The sequence below is a fragment of the Aquarana catesbeiana genome, linkage group LG02 (assembly GCF_042186555.1).
Source record: "Aquarana catesbeiana isolate 2022-GZ linkage group LG02, ASM4218655v1, whole genome shotgun sequence".
NCBI classification, from domain to species: domain Eukaryota; kingdom Metazoa; phylum Chordata; class Amphibia; order Anura; family Ranidae; genus Aquarana; species Aquarana catesbeiana.
Window position 1 is genome coordinate 168,269,828 of NC_133325.1, and position 22,764 is coordinate 168,292,591.

General features: G+C 39.1%; 1 protein-coding gene across 3 annotated transcripts in view; it reads right to left on the reverse strand.

Annotated features, from left to right (window-relative positions):
* Positions 1-22,764, reverse strand: part of KIF5A (kinesin family member 5A) — a 211,707-nt gene that overhangs the window by 39,863 nt on the left and 149,080 nt on the right. The window contains exons 19-24 of one of the 3 annotated variants that reach the window (XM_073613783.1): positions 19,123-19,229; positions 17,928-18,029; positions 16,555-16,615; positions 16,401-16,472; positions 13,933-14,037; positions 4,100-4,120 (exon numbers count right to left, since the gene is read on the reverse strand). In XM_073613783.1, the coding sequence (XP_073469884.1) occupies positions 4,100-4,120; positions 13,933-14,037; positions 16,401-16,472; positions 16,555-16,615; positions 17,928-18,029; positions 19,123-19,229 (468 nt within the window). Of the gene's footprint in view, positions 1-4,099; positions 4,121-13,932; positions 14,038-16,400; positions 16,473-16,554; positions 16,616-17,927; positions 18,030-19,122; positions 19,233-22,764 lie in introns of all 3 variants that reach the window. The other 2 variants (XM_073613782.1, XM_073613784.1) reach the window with 2 other exon arrangements.

Consider the following 22,764-nt stretch of genomic DNA (forward strand, 5'->3'; position numbering starts at 1 on the left):
AAAAATCCAACTGGAAAAGTGGGAACCACATGAAACTGCCAGCAAATGTGCAGACATAGGCACTCATATCAAATCTTACTATTTTGCCCTGTACACACGATAGGATTTTCCGATGGAAAATGTGTGATAGGACCTTGTTGTCAGAAATTCCGACCGTGTGTGGGCTCAATCACACATTTTCCACAGGAATTTCCGACACACAAAGTTTGAGAGCTTGCTATAAAATTTTCAGACAACAAAATCCGTTGTGGGAAATTCCGATCGTGTGTATACAAATCCGACACACAAAGTGCCACGCATGCTCAGAATAAATCAAGAGACGAAAGCTATTGGCTACTGCCCCGTTTATAGTCCCGACGTACGTGTTTTACATCACCGCGTTCAGAACGATCGGATTTTCCGATAACTTTGTGTGACCGTGTGTATGCAAGACAAGTTTAAGCCAACATCTGTCGGAAAAAATCCATGGATTTTGTTGTCGGAATGTCCGATCAATGTCCAACCGTGTGTACAGGGCATTAGAGTTCCCAGAAGTAAAAAAAAAAAAAAACTTTCAATCCTACAATATTTTCTCCACCACTGGCTTGATCACATTAATGGAATGCAGTGTGCATTCCAATATTTTGGGTTCTTCCAAATCTTTGACAAGGTGTGGTAAAAGTGGTTAAATGTACCTGCAATTCCATAACAAGCAGTGTTTATATTGTATTATAGCATGACTTGAGTATTCTCCCAGTGTAAGCCACTATGTCATTACCCAGCCAATATAACTGGACATGTCACATACAGTATCTCACAAAAGTGAGTACACCCCTCACATTTTTGTAAATATTTTATTATATCTTTTCATGTGACAACACTGAAGAAATGACACTTTGCTACAATGTAAAGTATTGAGTGTACAGCTTGTATAACAGTGTAAATTTGCTGTCCCCTCAAAATAACTCAACACACAGCCATTAATGTCTAAACTGTTGGCAACAAAAGTGAGTACACCCCATAAGTGAAAATCTCCAAATTGGGCCCAAAGTGTCAATATTTTGTGTGGCCACCATTATTTTCCAGCACTGCCTTAACCCTCTTGGGCATGGAGTTCACTAGAGCTTCACAGTCCTCTTCCACTCCTCCACAACGACATCACGGAGCTGGTGGATTTTAGAGACCTTGTGCTCCTCCACCTTCCGTTTGACGATACCCCAGTCCATCACCTTTACCCTCAGCTTCTTTAGCAAGGCAGTGGTCATCTTGGAGGTGTGTTTGGGGTTGTAATCATGTTGCAATACTGCCCTGTGGCCCAGTCTCCAAAGGGAAGGGATCGTGCTCTGCTTAAGTATGTCACAGTACATGTTGGCATTCATGGTTTCCTCAATGAACTGTAGCTCCCCAGTGCCAGCAGCACTCATGCAGCCCCAGACCATGACACTCCCACCACCATGCTTGACTGTAGGCAAGACACACTTGTCTTTGTACTTCTCACCTGGTTGCCTCCACACATGCTTGACACTATCTGAAACAAATAAGTTTATCTTGGTCTCATCAGACCACAGGACATGGTTTCAGTAATCCATGTCCTTAGTCTGCTTGTCTTCAGCAAACTGTTTGTGGGCTTTCTTGTGCATCATGTTTAGAAGAGGCTTCCTTCTGGGATGACAGCCATGCAGACCAATTTGATGCAGTGTGCGGCATATGGTCTGAGCAATAACAAGCTGACCCTCCACCCCTTCAACCTCTGCAGCAATGCTGGCAACACTCATATGTCTATTTCCCAAAGACAACCTCTGGATATGATGCTGAGCATGTGCATTCAACTTCTTTGGTCGACCATGGAGAGGCCTGTTCTGAGTGGATCCTGTCCTGTTAAACTGCTGTATGGTCTTGGCTACCGTGCTGCAGCACAGTTTCAGGGTCTTGGCAAACTTCTTATAGCCTAGACCATCTTTATGTAGAGCAACAATTCTTTTTTTCACATCCTCAGAGAGTTCTTTGCCATGAGGTGCCATGTTGAACTTTCAGTGAGACAGTGAGAGTGATAACACCAAATTTAACACACCTGCTCCCCATTCACATCTGAGACCCTGTAACACTAATGTGTCACATGACACCGGGGAGGAAAAATGGCTAATTAGACCCAATTTGGACATTTTCCCTTAGGGGTGTACTGACTTTTGTTGCCAGCGGTTTAGACATTTATGGCTGTCTGTTGAGTTATTTTGAGGGGACAGCAAATTTACACTGTTATACAAGCTGTACACTCACTACTTTACATTGTAGCAAAGTGTCATTTCTTCAGTGTTGTCACATGAAAAGATATAATAAAATATTTACAACAACGTGAGGGGTGTACTCACTTTTGTGAGATACTGTATATTAATGGATCTTGTATTTTCTACAATAATTCGTTTTTTTCAACAATATAGCCATAGCTATGCAATGGAGGTGAAGTACAATCAGAACAGAATTGATGCATTTTATGGCTTGCAAATAATAATGCAGAAATATAAGGAGCAGGGTGAGACTAAGTTTTGTGTACCATTTTATAATCAAATAAAACTGGAGTATAAAGTTTGGATTGTCATACATCAGATAGAGAATGCAAACAGGATGTGAACTAAATTTACATACTGCTTTAGCAATCCTGTTATCCATAAACCTATAACAATTTGCAAACTTCTAAGGCTTTTTGGGGAGAAAACATGGCAGAGGTCTTACAGCTGGATCACCCACAGGCGTGGGGTCTGTGACAGACAAGTCCATTGCCAAATTAGGATCAACTAACTGCAAGCCAAGCACACAACTGGGTAAATAAAGAAAACGGCAAAGCTGTTCTTGAGTTGCTCAAAGGCAAGAAAGAGCATCGCTATTGCCCGTCCTGTAGCTGCACCCTGTTGCACTCAAAGGTATGAAATTTAATCCCCTGATCAGCTATGTTTAGGCTTCAGTTTTAAGACCAACTTGATGACCAATGAAGCCTTAAAGTTGAGCAATCTAGAAATAAGGATGAACAAAAACATAGTTCACATGGAAGATTTGATGCAGAACCATGTCTAAATTTCCACTCCTTTTTTTCCAGGTTGTCAAACAAAGATGGAACACTGCTGTCAAGTTATCAATTGGCAGATGTTGCAATCTTTACTGCAGGTGAAAGCAACAATACAAAAAAAATCTTTCTTTTCAAGTGATCCATGTATAAGAGAGGCGTGCAGAGCAGCATGCCAAGTCTGCAAACAACATACCTCATTCACTAATGCCACATGTAACACCTAATGTCAGAGCTGCCACCCTGACTCCATGTTGCTGCATGTATTTAAATTCTTTCTGTTTTTGCTGTGATCATATTTTTGTACATTATAATGGACTATGAAACTTAAAGAGGAACTCCAGTCAAAGAAGCAAAGCAATTGTTGCATAGAATACAGCTCCCCTTTATGTTTTGTACAACCAGTCCTTGGTACTATATATTGCCTCTTATGATATTGGGCTGCTTTAACGTTTAACGTTAACATCAGTTCTAGAAGTAGATGAAGAGTCAAGGCATTAGTCTATGAATTCTTTTTAAATCCAGCAGGAGAGGAACAGATATCTGGTCATTCCAACACTTTTATTCGTGCTTTTCAGCCATTGCAGGCACTTTTCTTGAAGGCTGATTTGTCATTTTAGCTTGGGTTTAGATATTTATGAATATATAGGTATGTATAACACAGTTTTAAAATACAGGAATATAACCTGTAAAACAAAGCAAATATATATTATGTCCATAAAGTGACAGATTATCACTAATGTATACACTAATATATAGAAAAAGGTCCCACACTTGTACAAAGAGATTTTGGACAAACAATATTACTGGACAGGAAGTCAACTAAGTGTATGATAATTGTTACCCATTAAACCACTGTTGCTAAATATTTGCCTGACGTTCCTCTTTAAATTTAAGAACGCTCTGCTCATGTGACTAATATCACAGGAACCTCTGACATATAAGAGAACCAGATTACTGCTAAGTGCAGAAGTGGAGAAGTGGACACACATAGTGCTGAGTAAACAGACGCCAGCAGACCTGGAGTTAGGCAAACATCTCTGCATTAATATCTTTCAGTACCTTGGATACCCAGTCATCCAGCTAAATGGAAGGCAGCAAGGAGGGAATGGGGATACAAATGGGAGTCATTGAAAAGAGATTGCTTTTCTGCACAAATGCAATGTGCAAACCAAAAAAAAAAAAAGAACATGGAATAAATAGAAAAAATGGACACAGGGTGAAATGGCACTTAAAAATAAAGATTCGGAGGATGCTTGGTAGATAGGAACAATATAAATTCAATTATCCATTGAATTTCTATTGAGGTGAAAGATGGAAAAGGTTCATAAAAGCTATTAAGGAAGCAAGTACAATGATATTCCTTGGACTGTATAAGACATTTGATAAGAAAAGCTGCGCAAGCATATAAAAGCCTTTGACTCAGTAAAGGTGGAGCTGACATACTCCAAGCAAACTGCTGAGGTGTAGGGAAAGATTTTGTCGCTTGTAGGTTTGAACTGAGAGCCCTATGATCAAACATCATGTAAAATGACCATCAATATATGCAAAATAGTATAAATAGTACTATATATAAAGATAAAACAAGTCTACTAAAAAAGGAACAACTCTATTAAGTAAAGAGTCCCCATTAGCCTATGTAATTTTAGAATATGTATATTTTAACTTTTCCTTCAACAGCCACTTTAAGGATATATTTGTATATCAATTTGTGGATGGAAAATGATTATTTTTATTTTATTGTTAAAAGCACCTAGAAAGCACGTGGGGAACCCTTTCAGTCATTTCACCCAATCTAAATTATACTTGGCAATTCTGAGAACTAGTAGAATTCCGCTATGTATACCATTACATTTTATTAATACATAGCCAGACTATATTAAGATAAACAATTTGCTCTCTAAAATGTGCTACAGTAGTATTTATTAAATTAACTTAAAAGAAAAACTTCAGAATAATATGTGTTTGCTTCTAAAATCTTTATGTAATTGAATGTTGGCAAACATTACCTTTCCATTTCAGTTTGTAACCAGATGTAATTTTCTAAAACTGCCAAAAATGTATTCCTAATACAGTATTCAATTAGCAGATATGACTTTTTAGAGTCTTTACTCCCTGCGCCTGTATTTGGCTCACTGGCTTTCCCGGAAATGTGCACAGAGCGTGTAAGGAATGTTTAGAGGTTATATGTAGTCTTACTTATGGTGCATACCATCTTGTGTGCATACCAACTTTAACATGTTCTTTGGTTTGGCACGCGTCTCAAACCAAGTGTTTGCACCATAGAGATGGCTAGATGGTAGCTGGGTCTTAGGCTTCCATGCATATAAAATTATGTGATGTGATGGTGTATTTGTCTGGTCTGCTTTGGTTTCTGGTAAATGCACATCAATCACAACACAATTGGCTTAATTTACTGAAGTGTAAAGCTAGGTGAAGAGGCCCAGTTTTCACTTTAAACATCATTTGTTGAAGGATTTAAAATAAACCTGCCCTAACAGATGTATGGAGCCTGTCAATTCCCTTCTCCTTCTGAAATTACTAGTTACCTGTCTGTTATGCTGACCATCCGATGTCAATGCTTTTCAAATCATTAGCATATTAGAACAAATTTGTACTGTATACCAGGAAAGTCACATTTTTTGTGTTAGTTACTAAAAGTAATGAATTGTGAGGGACAGTATGACAGTCAGGCAATTAGCAGAATATCTTCAACAGTCTCTAGAATTCTCTAAGAAAACATGACCTCTGACCATCAGCTTTGACCTTTGGGTTGGATGGGTAACACTGTTATTGACACCATGTTGTCCTCCTATAAATACCATAAATACAAACTTTGGGGAATATGTACTAAAACAGAATCAGAATCTGGTACAGCTGTGTGTGGTAGCCAACCAGCTTCTAGCCTCAGCTTTTTTAAATAAAGGTTTGGCAATAACATCTGGAAGCTTATTGTTTTCTATGCAGAAGTGAGCCTGAATTTGCACTCTCCAGCTTTAGCAAGTAACTCCCTCTGTCCCAGCTCTACTCCTACATAGTGCATTCTGATATTATTTATATCCATAGTGCAAAATATGAAACTTGGTTTGGAAAAGTATAGATAGATTGCTTATATATACACTATGAAAATAGTAAGGAATAGTCCCGGGTTATCACTGAGATGAAAAGCGATGTGTGAAAACCAAAAAAAACCCCCAAAAAACTGAACTTCTGCAGACACCAATAGGTGAATCCGTGACCAATGTAGTGTTTGTATAATGAATGGTGCTGCGCTGTTATAAGACTGTAGTCCCCTGACGTAGAGCCCCTGATGAAGTCATGTGACCCGTGACGATACGCGTCTGGATTGTCTGACATGCACACTGGAAGTGACGCGGGAGACAAGCTCAGCGCTCATGAATGATACACTGTGTCTCATCTTGCTTAATGTGAGTTTCATTCTGTGTTGGTTTTATCAATAAATTTTACACTACGTACTACACTATTCTTCATAGTTTGCACGGTTAAGATTGGAGCACCACTTTTCACTCCTCACACCAGCATCCCAGGATTATTTTAGAGACATTATTTATTTATGGAGATGTTGATGAGCACTACTTGATTTATCATTATTTGTTATACAAGATTTTTATTCACCCTGGATATCGTTTTTCACAGTTGCATTTTGAAGGTTGTTCAAAATTAGCTTTTTGCATGTTTGGTTTCTACTGCCATCTTGTGCACAGTTTTAGTATCACTTTCTACTTTATAACCTGTGGCACATAGGTCACACTACAGTCCTATAACAGCGCAGCACCATTCATTATACACACACTATGTATACACTATATTACGAAAAGTATTGGGACACATGCCTTTACACACACATGAACTTTAATGGCATCCCAGTCTTAGTCCCTAGGGTTCAATATTGAGTTGGCCCACCCTTTGCAGCTATAACAGTTTCAACTCTTCTGGGAAAGCTGTCCACAAGGTTTAGGAGTATGTCTATGGGAATGTTTGACCATTCTTCCAGAAGCACATTTGTGAGGTCAGGCACTGATGTTAGATGAGAAGGCCTGGCTCGCAGTCTCTACTCTAATTCATTCCAAAGGTGTTCTATCAGGTTAAGGTCAGAACTCTCTGCATTCCAGTCAAGTTCCTCCACCCCAAACTCGCTCATCCATGTCTTTATGGACCTTGCTTTGTGCACTGGTACAAAAAATTTGGTGATGGGGAATTATGGTGAGGGGTTGTCTTTCAGGGGTTAGGCTTGGCCCCTTAGTTCTAGTGAAGGGAACTTCAAAGGTGTCAGCATACCAAGACGTTTTGGACAATTTCATGCTCCTAACTTTGTGGGAACAGTTTGGGGATGGCCCTTTCTTGTTCCAACATGACTGTGCACCAGTGCACAAAGCAAGGTCTATAAAGACATAATAGTAATGGTAATATAGTGTATGTAAAAGCTTCCTCACAACCATGACAATACAAAACAATATATACAGAACATCCCTAAAAAAATTAATTATCCGAATGTGAGGTTGTCTCTCAACTTTTTGCAGAAGGTAAAGGTCTGGCATCCACTGACCTTGGATGGGAAACTTGGTGAGAATCTTTTCAAGGTACCGCACATCTAGAGGGACACCAAGGTGCAGTAAATGTCCTCACTATGACAGATTATGTGATTAGAGCAGAGCCCCCCTAAGTAACAGCAATGGCCTTTGTCAATTTCTAAAGAACACAAGAACTTAGGCATCTGCAAAGAAACTATTTTTTTTTTTTTGCAGTGTTAGTATACAGTATAAGTGGCTCGTAAGTAATTAGAATATTTTGAGTAGCAATGCTCCATTCACAGAAGTACACTTAATTTACAACCTACAAATCTGTTGGTGAATAAAGAAATATTCACTATAAAACTATGAATAAACAAGTGTGAGCTGGCGTGTTCACAAAACTCCAAAAATCCTTGCATGCTGCTATGAATTAGCAAAAATTGAACTGCAATAGCCACAAATTATAGTAAAACCTTTCTTGTTCTAAGTTACCGACTTAGCAGAGAATTTGCGGCTGACTAAAGTACATTAACAGTTTGTATTTTTTCCTATTACACCTGGGTGCGAGTCAAATCTCAGACCATATTATAGAATCTTTGAAACATTAACTAAACAATTATGCATGCACCACGTCAAGAGACAGAGTAAATACTGCCATAGCTGTGCAAACATCTGTCTGACTCAAGGAGTAATCTACAGTGACAGGTTTTCCTAGATAATACGAAAAGCTCCCATCTGCTTTAGCACTGTTTCCTTTAACATAGGAAATAAGGAACATGCAGCAGAAAGTAACTTCATATCCTACCTGATACCCACATAGACAGTTACTGTTTATTGACTAGCAAAAGGGGACCTGTAGGTGCACAGTTTATATATATTTATTATTATATATATATATATATATATATATATATATATATATATATATAAAATATATGTATATTCTCATGCACCAGTTTTGCTGTTATTTGACACTTTTGGCTATATCAAAACATTTAAAGAGCTAGTCCACCTAAAAGTGATATGCTAGCTATAGGCCTTAGCTTGTTATATATCTTGGGTACACCAACAGCAAGATTTCCCTGCCATACATCCTGTTTTGTCCACCTGGGAGTTGTGGGTGTGTGAGTCCCAGCTCCTCCTATAACATTCTCCATACTTTAAAGTGTTACTAACCCCAGGGCCCTGCATTCACTATATCTGGTCTTTCACAGTACACAGAACATAGAAATGCAATTATTTTAGTAACTATAACTGCTAAATACCCTTTCTCATCAGCAGTATATAGCAGTCTTGTGACTTCTATCAGTGTCTGGTTAAAGCTTGTAGGAGGAGTTTTCATTCTACTCTGACTGTCCTATGAGGCTGCATGGCCCCTGACCCTCTGTCTTGACAGTGCTGATTGGCCCTGTGCTTATCACATGCACCCTCCCAAGAAAAAAGAAACTCTCTAGCAATACACACCAAACTGAGAATGTGCAGAGTGACTCCAAAGGCTCTGTCTTATCGGGAGATGGATTGTGAACAGTGAAAGAAGGGGAGGATCGGAGAAGACAGGATTAGACAGCCTTTTTGCACAATGCAGAGAATTAACCCTTTAGGTTCCACAGCGAGTATAACAAGCATGCTTTACTGCATATAAAGACTGATTTTACTGTTATGGGTTTAGTAATACTTTAGTATAAATTAAAATAGGGAGAATGCGACACCCTTGTATAAAAGACAAAACGTGTATGCACACAAGAAATTAAACTTTCTAGGAGGTATGTTAAACTCAGGTGGTTTAAAGTGGTTGTAAAGGCAGAAGGTTTTTTATCTTAATGTATTCTATGCATTAAGATAAAAAGCCTTCTGTGTGCAGCAGCCCCCCTAATACTTACCTGAGCCCCCTCTCAATTCAGTGATTTTGCACGAGAGACTCGGCTGTTCAGGACTCTCCCTCCTCATTGGCTGAGACAGCAGCAAAGCGCCATTGGCTCCCACTGCTGTCAATCAAAGTCGGTGAGCCAATGAGGAGAGAGATGGGGCAGGGCCAGGCCGTGGCTCTGTGTCTGAATGGAAACAGGGAGCTGTGGCTCGGCTCAGGTGCCCCCATAATAAGCTGTTTGCTGTGGGGGCACTCAACAGGAGGGAGGGACCAGGAGCGTTGAAGAAGGACCCAGGAAGAAGAGAATGTGGGCTGCTTTGTGCAAAACCACTGCACAGGGCAGGTAAGTATAACATGTTTGTTATTTTTATAGAAAAAAAAGAGACTTTAGTATCACTTTAACGCTCTACAATCTACCAAAACTGGTAAGACAATTTTGGGTTGCATGACCCTTTAAAATAACCAGTCCTACTTATGGACAGAGAAGGTGAGTCTACCCAGAAAAGTACACTCTTCCGCAAAAAGTGTTGTTAGCATCTCTATGCTGGTAAAGGCGGCTCTTCTTTCTCTTTTTAAACACAGAATTCTTTAAAGCCCATGTTACACAAGGTTTTCTCTAACAACTTGCCAGTGGCAGTCACTACCTTGCTACCCAGACCAGTAAGATGTCATTCACTTATTAGTAAGATCTGTCATGGTTTCGGGCCAGCATAGGAGAGATTCCATTAAGGTAAGTAAAAGCCTCTCCTTGATAATTCTGCTGTCTGCAATGTTCTGCCAGCAACAGAATTGCCCATGTGGCATGGCCCTAACACTGCCTGCTACACTTGTTTATTGCTAGGTGGTCTATCACTTAGGAAGAAGACGGAGACAGTAGGAAAAGCTTCTGACAAAATGACGCCAGTGACTGGTGAGGTGTAGCGCAGAGCGCCACTGACAGAAAAGGACAAGCCCAGAGTAAATTGACCATAATATGCAAGTACTGTATGCTAGGGATTCTTGCACATTGTTGCAAGTATTTTCCTACCCCCACTCTTGTTTTCTGGAATATGGGGTTCAAAACAGGAAAACCCCTAATTACCTTTCAGAAATAATTAGCATTGACATGACCTCTATGACTCTCATTAAATGTCTTCCAAAAAAAAAAAAGGGTACTATTTATACATTTGTGCTGCTACAGGACAAGATCTTCCTAAAATAAAGTTTCCAACTCAATAGCAACTGCATTATATAGCAACTACAATGAAAATGCAAAGCTAGCCATTAGTACAGCAACAGAAATTATTATAATTTCAAAGCAATGTTGAAAATTTTACAAAATGTAAATGTTAATGCAATTGTTTGGTGAATAAAAATAGGCTACAAAGCCTAAATATAGTTTGCCTTCCATAAAATACTGACTCGCACTTAAGCAAATACACAAGCGATTCTTGTGAATACTCATGTCAGTTTGCCCTCCAATGCCTATTAGATATACTATGCATAACATACAATATGAACATTAATCTAGTAATTTTTTTACGCTATAACAAGAACATAAAGAACATTCGGTATATATTAGACATTGGTTTAAACATTCATTCCTGAAGTATAATTTTTGGGACAAGCACACTTGCGATCTAACGCTATCAGCCTAAATCTCTAAAGGAAACGTGTAGTGAGAAACTATGGAGACTGCCATTGCTGACCTTGCCTTATGAAAATACTAGTTCCCTAGATGTCGTACTGATTTGGTGGCTTAATTCATGTTCACTGATTCAGAAAAGATTGTTTTAGTTCTGACTCAGAACATGATGTCTATGTAGATCAGAAAAATGAAAAAAGCCCTCACCTGTATTTGTATCCTTATGCTGGGTGTGTAAACCAGACTATTAAAAAATTAGAGTTAGCATGACAGAAAGGCAACTAACATTTTAGGGAGGAAAGGTCAGCAATGAAAACCTCATGTTTTTTTCTTGGTAGGTTTTTTTTCTTCTTTTTTTTTTTATAAAAGGAAGGGTTCTGTTCTTACTCTGTATGTCATCAGAGACAGCCAGGAAACTAATATTTTTTTTAAGGCTTTCGGTACATATTTCCTTTATATATTTATATAACAGACAATAGGATATATGTATGTGGGCAGATAAAACTTATAACTATGTCTTTATTGAATGTTAGTAGGAACATGCCAAGATATATGATAGGGCAAGTATGGGTTAGTACGTAAAGTGTAAGTAAACCCCCCTATCCTTTTCAGCCAAGGAAGCTACCATCTGTGCCTCTGTTTAATCTACAACTGCCATGATGCTGCACATGTGATGACACCAGCCAATGGATGGTTTGATAGTTTGGTTGAGAGCACAACCAATGGGAGTGTTACATTTCTGGCACGTGCCGGAAATGACTCTGTTTTACGGATGGGTTTACTTCCGCTTTAAACAGGACTTCTATTTAAGGATCATCTAGGGTCTACAGCAGATAACGATTATACTACAACAACCAACTGAAAAAGTAGCTATAATGATTTAAGATGATCTACCAAATTGTGATATATAGAATAAAATGAAGGCCTCTACAAGTATAGAGAGATCCATTTTCCATCCCAGTTTACAGACATGCACAGAGGACTAATGGTGAAGAATGAATTCAGACAATGGCAGATCAAGCATTTTTAAGAACCATCAGCTCTCCATGCTACACAATGAATGAGACACGGGCTCCTTTATTCAATGGAGTAAACATTAATGTGCAGAAAAGGGTATCTCATTGCAAGTAATCAGACATTCACAGAACTGACTTAAAGCGTATCTAAACCCATAAACAAACAATTAAATCCCAAGTCAGGGCTGTAAGATAAAAAACCCACCCAGTGGAGCCCTTCACACTGCAAAGGTTAAATACGCATTACTTCTAGGGAGGAGAGAAAAAGGCTGCTTTCTGGGCATTACTTCTGTATCATCACAAACAAAGCAGGGCTTTTACCCTTGCATAGTACATGAAGGAGGCAGGAGTATGACTGTGGCCTGGATTGCCTTATAGAGGAGGCTTTGCTGGACTGGACGCACCACTGGAGGGACCCTACTGAAGCAAGGAATAAGGTAAGTATTATACCTTATTCCTCTACACGTAAGCAAAAACACACATTCAACCCCTGTAATGTGTGTGTGGGGGGGAGTGGAGCCACTGCAAGGATAGTTTTTTCTTGAGTTGTAGTTACTAGCCCTAGCTAGTTGGCTGCATTATTCTTCTTTTTTCATAATATTTTTCCTTTATTTTCACCGTGTAATCCTGAGAATAACACAATCCCTGTCCCTTCATGTCTGTTTTTTTCCCTCCGTTGTATTTATGGGACAACCATGGTTGTCACACAGGCTAGACTTCTGATATGTTTGCCTCTGTTCATCTCCATTACATGGCAGACTAATGAGATGAGTAGTTTACACAATAAAGATAAGGTTCTTCATAGGATGTGGCAATGACACTGCATTAAAGTAAACACCACATTTTGCAAAATATTACATTTAAGTTTTTGTGTTCAGATATGCTTACGGTCACCTGAGATACTGTCACCTCATAAAAAAAGAAAACAAACATTGTTTTGTCTAAGACATGTAATCCTTCCTTTATCTACTCCATTGCAGCTGATCTTTGTTTTCTAAAGCTGCTTGTAAGAATCCATAGCACTTGACACTTCTGGGTGTGTGGGATGCTTGCGCCTCCGTGTTGCACACTGTGACTTCCACCCCACAGCTCCTACATCCCTAGAAGGTCCTTACCCAGCTGCAGGGCTGTGGCGAGGGGGCCGTGGGTGATACATGCATCTGACACAACCAGAGGTGACAGATGCTGAAGATTCTTACCCGCAGCTCTAGTTTTGCAAGTCAGAAAAGTTTGACTTCAACTGAGTTTAAACATGCAATATTAAAGCAACATTGTTTCTTTTTTAGGGCTCATTAATGTGTATGCAGAGACCTGTAAAGCATGCAGAAGAGCTGTGTCTATGCACCCTGGATGCACAGGCCCTGGCCTGCAACCTGTTAAAGATAAACAGCAGGCTGACAGATGCAGCACCTTTACAGATCTTCCCACACACCCAAGCATTTACCTCTGTACAGGGATGGACGCATATCCTTGGATGCAGTCTGTCTTATCAGGCTGCTGTCGGAACACCTTTTACTACTCGGCACATAAAAACATGCAATTCTGCATGCTGTACAGGCCTGTGAATGAGCCCTTATGAGGCAACAGGGTCTCTTAAAATATACTAAAAATGTATTTGTTTCCATGAGTTACTAGACTTTACACCTCACTTCACTACTTTATTGAATAAGCCCCCAAAAAGGTAAAGAAAATATTTGATCTCTTCTCTTGAAGTGTTTTACAATAATGTTCTGTCTTGATAATGGATGAAGCAGTGTATAGTAAGCTAGACTGTCGCAGCACAGGCAAGCTTCTTATGAGCTCTTCTCTAGCATGGTCAGATGCATAGTCATGTCTTACAAACAGATCACACTTACCTGTTTGTGAACCTTTGTAAGTTGCTCCAGGTTGTTCTCAAGAAAGGAAATCTTCTGTTTCTGGGAATGAATCCCCCCACTGTCCTCGGGTTCCATCTCAGCACTCTAAAAAAAAAAAAAGAAAAGATTATTTAGCAAAACAGCCCATTCACAAATGTCTGCTTTACTGACAAAATCTATTGTCACATGCAACAATGTCCTTTGGTTCTTAAGCCAATTTACAAACCTAAAGCATGAAAATTTGTGGAGAAAATGCAGCATATAAACTTATCTTTCCTTATCTAGGGAAAAAAACAAGGAATTGAGTTACTGTAGGCAGCAGCTCCAAATACAGTAAAAATTTCAAATAAACCCTACTAGGCTGGAAATGTCCATGATGGATTTGATGTTTTTGCCACTGTACAATGGGTTCTGTGAAAGTAAGGCTTCAAAGGCATGCATTGGAAATCATAACTTTCTTTATATGTCTTGTTTTAATTTAAACGATCCTGTTCCCAGATCTTTCATTGAAAAAAAATCCCACCCTCCTAAGGCCTGTATCAACTGGCTTTTGGCCTATGTTGATGACATCAGCTTGACATCAGTTTGAGATGCTCCTGAAATCACATTGGCAGGTGCTGATCTTCTTCTGACCTGCATTTGACCTGCTTAAAGTGGATTTTGCATTCCTATACAGGTCTATAGGTATACAAAACCCATTTGATGGGAGAATGTCAGGACCACAAAAAAAATAAAATAGAGAAGTGGCCCCATGGTATTGTTACCCCTAACTCCCATTTGTTTTATAAATTAATGTTACTCTTAATTGAGGGCTTTGGTGATTGTTAATTACATGTCTCTGTTGGTTCTTTCTGTTTGGTGTTTCAGGTGGCAAGCTGCCTGCTGTTGCTAAGAAGATTTATCTCAGCTGCAGAGTCAGCATTTATCTCAGGTCTGTCAGCTGGACTCACCTCTGGTCTCTCCTCAGCCTTCCTTTTGGATCTTTTGACCTGCTCTCCCACCCTTCCTCTCCTTTGTTATTTCCCGTCATCACGGTCCCTCTTTCTTTGGGTAATGTCGCCGACTTTGTGGGTGGACAGTGGTTGGTACGCTATTACTTGGTTGGTATAAGCTATTGCTACTTGAGTCTTAGTGGCTAAGCATGTTGGTCTGGTATTAGTTAACAACAGTTCTGTTTGATATTGAAGGTCCATCTTTCTGGGTAATGTCGCCCACTTTGTGGGTGGACAGTGGTTGGTAAACTGTTATTTGGCTGGTATAAGATAATCCTGCTTGAGTCTTAAGCTGCATTCACACCTGAGCATATCAATTTTCAGGCGTTTTTTGGGTGTTTTGTTAAGCTTTTATTGCAGCTTTTTTACAAGCTTTTTTAAAAGCGTTTTAGAAGGGTATTACAAGCGCTTTACAGCTTCTGGCATTTTTGTTTAGCCAATTTAAAGCACTAGGGGGAGGAGAGAGAGAGAGGAAATTGGGGGTGGAGAGATGCTTTTTGAGCATTTTTACTGGCGTTATATGAGTGTTTTTGATCGTTTTTCTGCTCAAGTCCAGCATTTCTATTGAAGTCTGTGGGGCCAAAAATGCTTGTAATCTGCCCAAAAAGAGGATCATGTACTTTTTTGTGCTTCAGGTGTTTTGCTTCAGGCGACAAAACGCTCATATGTGAACAGGTGCCATAGAAATGAATGAGATTTTGCTTGTTGGGCGTTTTGGAACTTTTGAGATGTGCTTTTTACGAGTGTTTTACGAGCTGAAAATGCTCAGGTGTGAATGCAGCCTTATTGACTAAGCATGTTGGTCTGTTAATGGGTAACAGCGGTTCTGTTTGGTATTAAAGGTTAAAGTTCATTTTATAATAAAATTATTTTAAACCCTATAAAGGGGCCACGACCTAAACTTTTCCACAATCCTTGTTGTATGTTTATTTTATATTTTAGGTATGTTCTTATGGTAAGCCTCAAGGGAATTATAGTTCCTTTGATGCAGTGACGTAGCTTTAGTGAGCACGCTCCAAAACCGGAAGTTGAGGAGAGAATCAAGAAAGGGAACGAGGAAGTGGAGAAATAGCATAATTATTTAACAGGTAACTAAATATTTTAAGCAGAAATAACAACTATATTCACTATGTATATAGCACAGAGAACACATATTGGCTAAAAACTTTTTACCTTTACAACCCCTTTAAGTCCTTTAGACTGTAATTTGATATACTACAAATTTGCTGGGATGCTGGTACCATTATACCTACAGTAAGATATTAGTCCTTCTACTTTACATATTATAAACTCTGTAATACTACTTCTTAAAAACACACTGTATAGTAGCTCATGGATATCATCCAACCACACAGTAATTCATAGGACTTCTATTTGAAATTCAAAAACACAATAAGAATCCTTATAAATATATTAAAAAAAATCAAATTATCTTTTATAAATCACCAGTCCCGGAAGTGCTAAGAGGTAACTTACTTTCTTGACTCGAGATGTGACGTCTTGAACAAAAAGCTTCCGAAGATTGTGGAGGGTCTGAAGTTCACGTGCCTTAAAAAATATTACAACATGACAGTAAATCCATACAGAAAGGAGCAACAACATTACAATAGCATAAATAAAAGATACTTACAACAGTCTCCTCGAGCCCTTTAAGATCCTGCTTGGACTGCTCGTGTTTCTCGTACAGAAATCTATCAGACATAAAACAAATATAATATATTGGATAAATGTTCTCACCATACCAAAAGAGAACGAACACTCTGCAGGTTTTGAAAAAAAACAGCAATGGTATCTTAGTGCAACTTGTCTTTCCTGTTGCTTGCATCTGTTAGCAGTTTTGTTATGTTATAGCATACTAGTCATAGTATCGCCATGTTTAGAAGCGTAAACAAAATGTAGGGAAATTTTTAATACACTTTCTATTTCTCCATTGGCAACTTTTCTGCACCTCATTTCCTGACTCTGTCCATCTGTCACAACTGCTACAACAGATCTTACTTTAGGTTTATGCAGGTGTTACATTTTTAACGCTTTTAACACGCATTCCAACATATTGCACAGGCATTTCCAACGCCCGGTGAGATTTTTTTTACTTTTTTATTTTTTACAATGCTAAAATAGGAAATGATTGCTTTTGACAATCTGCAACCGTGTTGCGTTTAAAATGCATTTACAGTTCACTTGCGATGCTTTTTAATAGAAGTGTTTACAAACAGTCAACTTCTGCCGTACTCCATGGGCAGCATTTTTTTTGCTTTGTTTTGATACGAGGCAATGCCAACACTGCCAAGTGTACATCTCCATTCATTCCCTGTTTTAACAATTGTGAGTAGCATTGATAGGTGATAGAAAAACTGGTTAAAAACGCAACCCAACTGCCTATTTTCAGGGTCTTACTACTAAATGTATTTTACATTGCAGAGAAAGTAGCATCAAGTATAAGACACAAAAAAATCAGGAACTCCAGTGGGAAAATATTGCTGTGTAGAGATATACCATAAGTTTCTAAGTCACAGTATGGAGCTAAAAATGAAATTTCAGTTTTGAATGAGCTCGTCCCTAATTTTGATTCAATATGATTTGTTAATAATTTACCTCTAACTGGTAAAAAGAAGAAAGAAGGAAAGACTCTAGCACTTGAAGGCAATGGGTTTATGACTGGAAGTTGTGTGCCAAAAATAGCTATGAATGCTTCAGAGACTTGACATCTTTCCTTTTCTTGTCATTATCTTTTAACATTTTACTTTTCTGGGCTCTGCAAAGAGATAATAACTGTGGGCTCTGTGGCCTCCATAGGTCAATGCCATGGTTCTTTTTTTTTAAATCACCTTCATTTGTGCCCTACACTATAAAAAGAACAAACAGAAGGTCTACAAGGTTAGGCTATGCTTGAAGAGTCACATTTGGTCCCTGGACTGTTGGTTGGGCATCATAAATCTCTAGATCCATAGATCTTCATAAGTACAAGATAATAATACTAGTGAAGCCTGGAATGATACTTACGTCAGCTCCTGCAGCTTGTTGCTCTTCTCGTGTTCCTCACTTTTCAGCTTCTCGTAGTCAGCCCTGAGCTTCTCCAATTCCAGCTGCAGCTTCTGGTTCAAACTGAGAAGAAAAGAGGCACATAAATTACATTTACCAGATTTTCTATTCCTCCTTCGTTAAATCACAAAACATTTTCCTGGTAGCTGTTATTGTTTAGTGCAGTTGTGACCAAAAATCCAAGTGAAATATTTCCAACGCACACGTTCCTGGAATTAATTGTTAGTTGTCAGTGGGTGCTGCAGTTACTAATGGCTGCAAACCATAGACATTCAAAGCTGAAGATACTGTATATCACCAGCACACCAAGGATTCTCTAAATGGATCCAAAGCTTTATTCAGTGGTCACAGCATATTAACAAAGGCAACGTTTCAGAGCCATGCAGGACCCCTTTATCAGGCAAGTCACTTGCCTGCACGGCTCGGAAACTTTGCCTTTGTTATTATGCTGTGAGCATTAAATAAAGCTTTGGATGCGTTTGGAGAATCCTTGGTGTGCTGGTGACATATCTTCAGCTTAAAAACCCAAATGATCATAAATCTGAAGGCATATAGCCATGATGTAAATAAAACACTGTTAAAAAAACAGAGCAACCTGAATCAATACATAACCTGAGAATGGTGTGAGCGTTCAAGACCATATTTACTAATGCAGTAAAGTACTTTCTAAATCTATACAGCAACAAAGTAGTAGTAAAGAAAACCTGCTAACATGGAAACATGGAGGCTGCCATACCTGATTTTCCTTTCTACAAATGTTAGTCACCTGACTGTAATTATGACCCTCTTCCATTTGTTAAGTTATTATTATAAAGTAAATATGCATACAAGGCTTTCTGACGTATTTCTTTCACAATTTGCAAACTTGTGCTAGATCAGTGACTATAAAGTACTAAAGGCAAGGGATCAGCATTATAGCCATTAGATTTCCAGAAGAAGGTCAGCAATGGCAGGCCTTGTGTCTCATGATTTATTTTAAATAGGTCCTTTACTGTAGTATTTTGTTCTGTAATTGCAAAGCTGCTTACTATTGGTATAAACTGCGAGCTCTACTTGTATAAACCATGTATGAAAAAAATATGATTGCCGTGGACTGAGTTACATGTCATTGCAACATAATATACATAAAATTCCAAAACTTCAAATTAGATCTTACTCTTTAAGCTCATCAATGATCTTCTGTTTCTCATTTATCTCATCACGGAGACGTGCCAGTTGTTTATGGTGGGCCTCACGGTGGCTTTCCATCTGCATCTCCAGAACCTTCTGAAGCAAAGAAATGTAGCTAAATGTGAATCTACATTTTTTTTTTTTTTCGTTGAACAAAGATTTTTATTTGGATACAGATGATGTACATATTAATGTCATAACGTTTACTTACATAAAGCACGTTAAGGTCCGTACAATGAGTAGTATATACAATACATGCATAGCAATCATTTTGGAATGGAATATTAAGATGTATGTCTTCATATGTTATTTCACTTGATACAACAGTAATGAAAACTAATGTGTAGACATCTGAATTTTTAACATTACTAGCCAGAATCGTAATTAACTGCAAGTTTCTGGCTCCTGTAGCCATCGATCCCATATCTTATTGTATTTGGTCTCGCATCCTCTATTGGTATATACGTATTTTTTATATGGTAAGGTTGTGTTGACCTCTATCTTCCACTCCATGAAACTAGGGGGAGAGGATCTCATCCACATTCTTGCAATTATTTTCCTAACAGAAAATAAAGTTTCATGGAGAAATGTTTTGGTGAATTTGTCTAATGTGTCTGGGAATATCCCTAAAAGACATAGCTTTGGTTCTAGCGCTACTGGAGAGCCCATGGTGTCATGCAAAAAGGTTACCACTTGTTTCCAAAATTGTTGAATTTTGATGCAGGTCCACATTAAATGGTAGAACGTGCCGGTTTCTTGTCCACATAGTGGGCAAAAGATGGACTGATGACGTTTGTATCTGGCTACACGAATAGGGGTGAGGTATGCCCTATGTGTTATGTAAATCTGAGATCATTTATCTGAAAGTCTCGGGGATAAGTCTCTAGCGCCTCCTCCCATTCCTCCTTTTCCATAGGGCCTACCTCTCTTTCTCAACGAGGCTTCAAGTCAAATGCTATTTTAGAAGAAGGGAGAACCAAAAGCATATTATAAAATGCAGATATCAATTTGTGTGAATCCGTGCTCTTAACTATGGCCATAATCGGATGAAGTGTGGGCTGGGGATGGGCATGTGGAAATTGTGTTTGGGCCGCGTGTCTTATTTGCAAAAACCTAAAGAACATGCAATTTTGGAGAGAAAATTCCTCTTTAAGCATGTCATAAGTTTTGAGGGTTCCATTTGAGAACAAATGATGCAGATAGTATACACCCCTCGTTTCCCACAACTCGGGATCAGGGATGTGAAGAAATTCTGTCAGGTCTCTGTTATGCCATATTGGCGTGTAGTCATTGTGTTGGGGTATCCCTAATTTGGTGGAGGCGAGGTCCCAGATGCGCCTATAGTGATACACCAGGGACTTCGTATCTCCTCTTGACTCAGTTCCCCTGGATCCCGCCGATATTGTATACAGCGAATCCCCAGTGAGCTGTGCTCCTTTTGAGCAGAGTAGGACTCGAAAGCGTGTGTTGTCTGTCTTGTCTATATGAAACAATTGTGACAGCTGAGACGCAATGTAGTAAAGATTAAAATCTGGCAGAGCCATGCCTCCCATATCTGTTGGGTTTTTAGGTACTTGCCAGACCAGTTTATGCCTGCCGGTCCCCCAGATAAAAGGTTTAAGGGCTTCAAGTGTTTTAAAGTGTTTTAATGGAAGGTAAATTGGGCAGTGCCATAATGCGTAGAGTATTTTGGGGAGAAGGATCATTTTTATCAAGTTTATACGGCCCCACACCCCTAAGGGCAAGTGGGCCCATACCCGTATTTTGGCTCTGGTGAATCGACATTTTACTATGCACTCACACCTAAACCAAGTACTAAGAGTTGTCAAAATGTACTGAAATCTCCAATTTAACTCAGTGCCATGAAATCTTCATCTGAACTGTATTAATGCAGCAGCACACATATGTGTTGCCTTAAAGAAAATGTGGGGATGCAATTAACTCTTAATGGCACCCCCACGTAGTGAAAAGCGTGATGCGGTTTCCTGCACGTGGAGTTACATGGTGCCAAAGCACTATGGGGTTTGCATGCAGCCATGTTTTAAAAAAGGTGCAGGAACCTTTTTCCTCCTGGAAAATGCATGGGCTTTTATGCTCAAACAAACGCGGCACGCACATTAGGAGCTCCACCCAAAGGGGGAAGTTCCGCTTTAAGCATTCCTCCCCCCTCCTATGCCACATTTGGCATGTCATTTTTTTGGGGGGAGAAGGTACCTAGTTTTGACAGGTACCTGCTCCCACTTCCACTCATGAAGTGGGAGCAGGTACCTCCCAGGTGACCCGAGCGGAAGTTCTCCTCTCCCCCCTCCCTGCAATCTTATGGGATTCGTCACAGGTCCCAGAAGATTCCCCGACCATTGAGTGCGCAAGCTGTCAAAGCTGGGTGCCCACACTTGTAATGCCGGCATCGGGGAGAGGCGAAAGAGAGAAGCCAGGGTTCGGGCGGCCGCATCGCTGGATCCTGGGACACGTGAGTGTGTGTTTATTAAAAGTCAGCAGCTACACTTTTTGTAGCTGCTGACTTTTAACAAACACAAAAACTACTGGAACCCCGCTTTAATGTAAACCTAGTCTAAGATTTGATGGCAGCATTTTCTTTCTTTTTCAGGTTAAGAGCATTTTGAGCAAGTATAGAAAATACATGTTGATCTTGCCAGAAAGGCAGTGTCCTTGTCTCTTCCTGTCCACTTAACTGATCTATCAAACAATGTTACATCCAGGCTATCTTCAGTAAGTTAGCAGCTTCCCCTTTTTTTGCACCTGGTGATCCTACTAGTAATACATATTCTGTCCTAGGGTGAGAATTGTCTCTTACAGTGCTGTATTTATAGGGGAACACCCTAGAATAGGTAGTGTTAAGACTAGAAAACACCTCCTCATTTCTTCAAGTCCATTACATAGGGAGGAGATGTTCTGTAGTTTAAAAAAAAATAGCTGAGAACACTGATAACATCGTCCAGTTCAGTGCACAGGAAGTTACAAGGACACTGTTTTTCTGGCAGGATCAACTGGTATTTTTCTGTACTTTCAGGAAAACAAATGTGGCCATTATATCTAAGGAGTGGTAAGCTGTTTTTTTTTTTTTTTTACCTCTTGGACAAAATGTATACTTTAACCAAATATGGGAGCAAGATATAGTTTAAATATCATTGGTGAGGGAGCAGGCTATTGCAATTGTTTTTGTAACCAAATAAGCAGATAACCATTAAAAAAGTCCCCTGGACATCCTCAATGGAGCTGGGGGCATGGTAGGCTTGTCGACTTGCAACCACTCTGCTACTGTACAAGATAATGCATTTAACAAAATACCTTAACAAATGGATGCTATATTTAAAATATAAAAGCTGGCAGATCGAAACCAAGCAAGTGACGACATTGTTAATTATAAAATATCAAATGTGTTTTGCAGTATCACTTTATCAACTAAAGCACAGTCTGTCCAGCAGCACAACTAAAGCACTATGGGCAAAATAAAACACAACATACAGTATATGATTTTGCCTGTCAATATCAATAAAAAAAACAGTTTTTGTTTTAAACTCCCTGTATGATAACATAGTTTTTACTTAAAAAGTATAACTTCTTTTTTGAAAAGTTATTACAAGGAAACAGAAAACACATTAGAGTA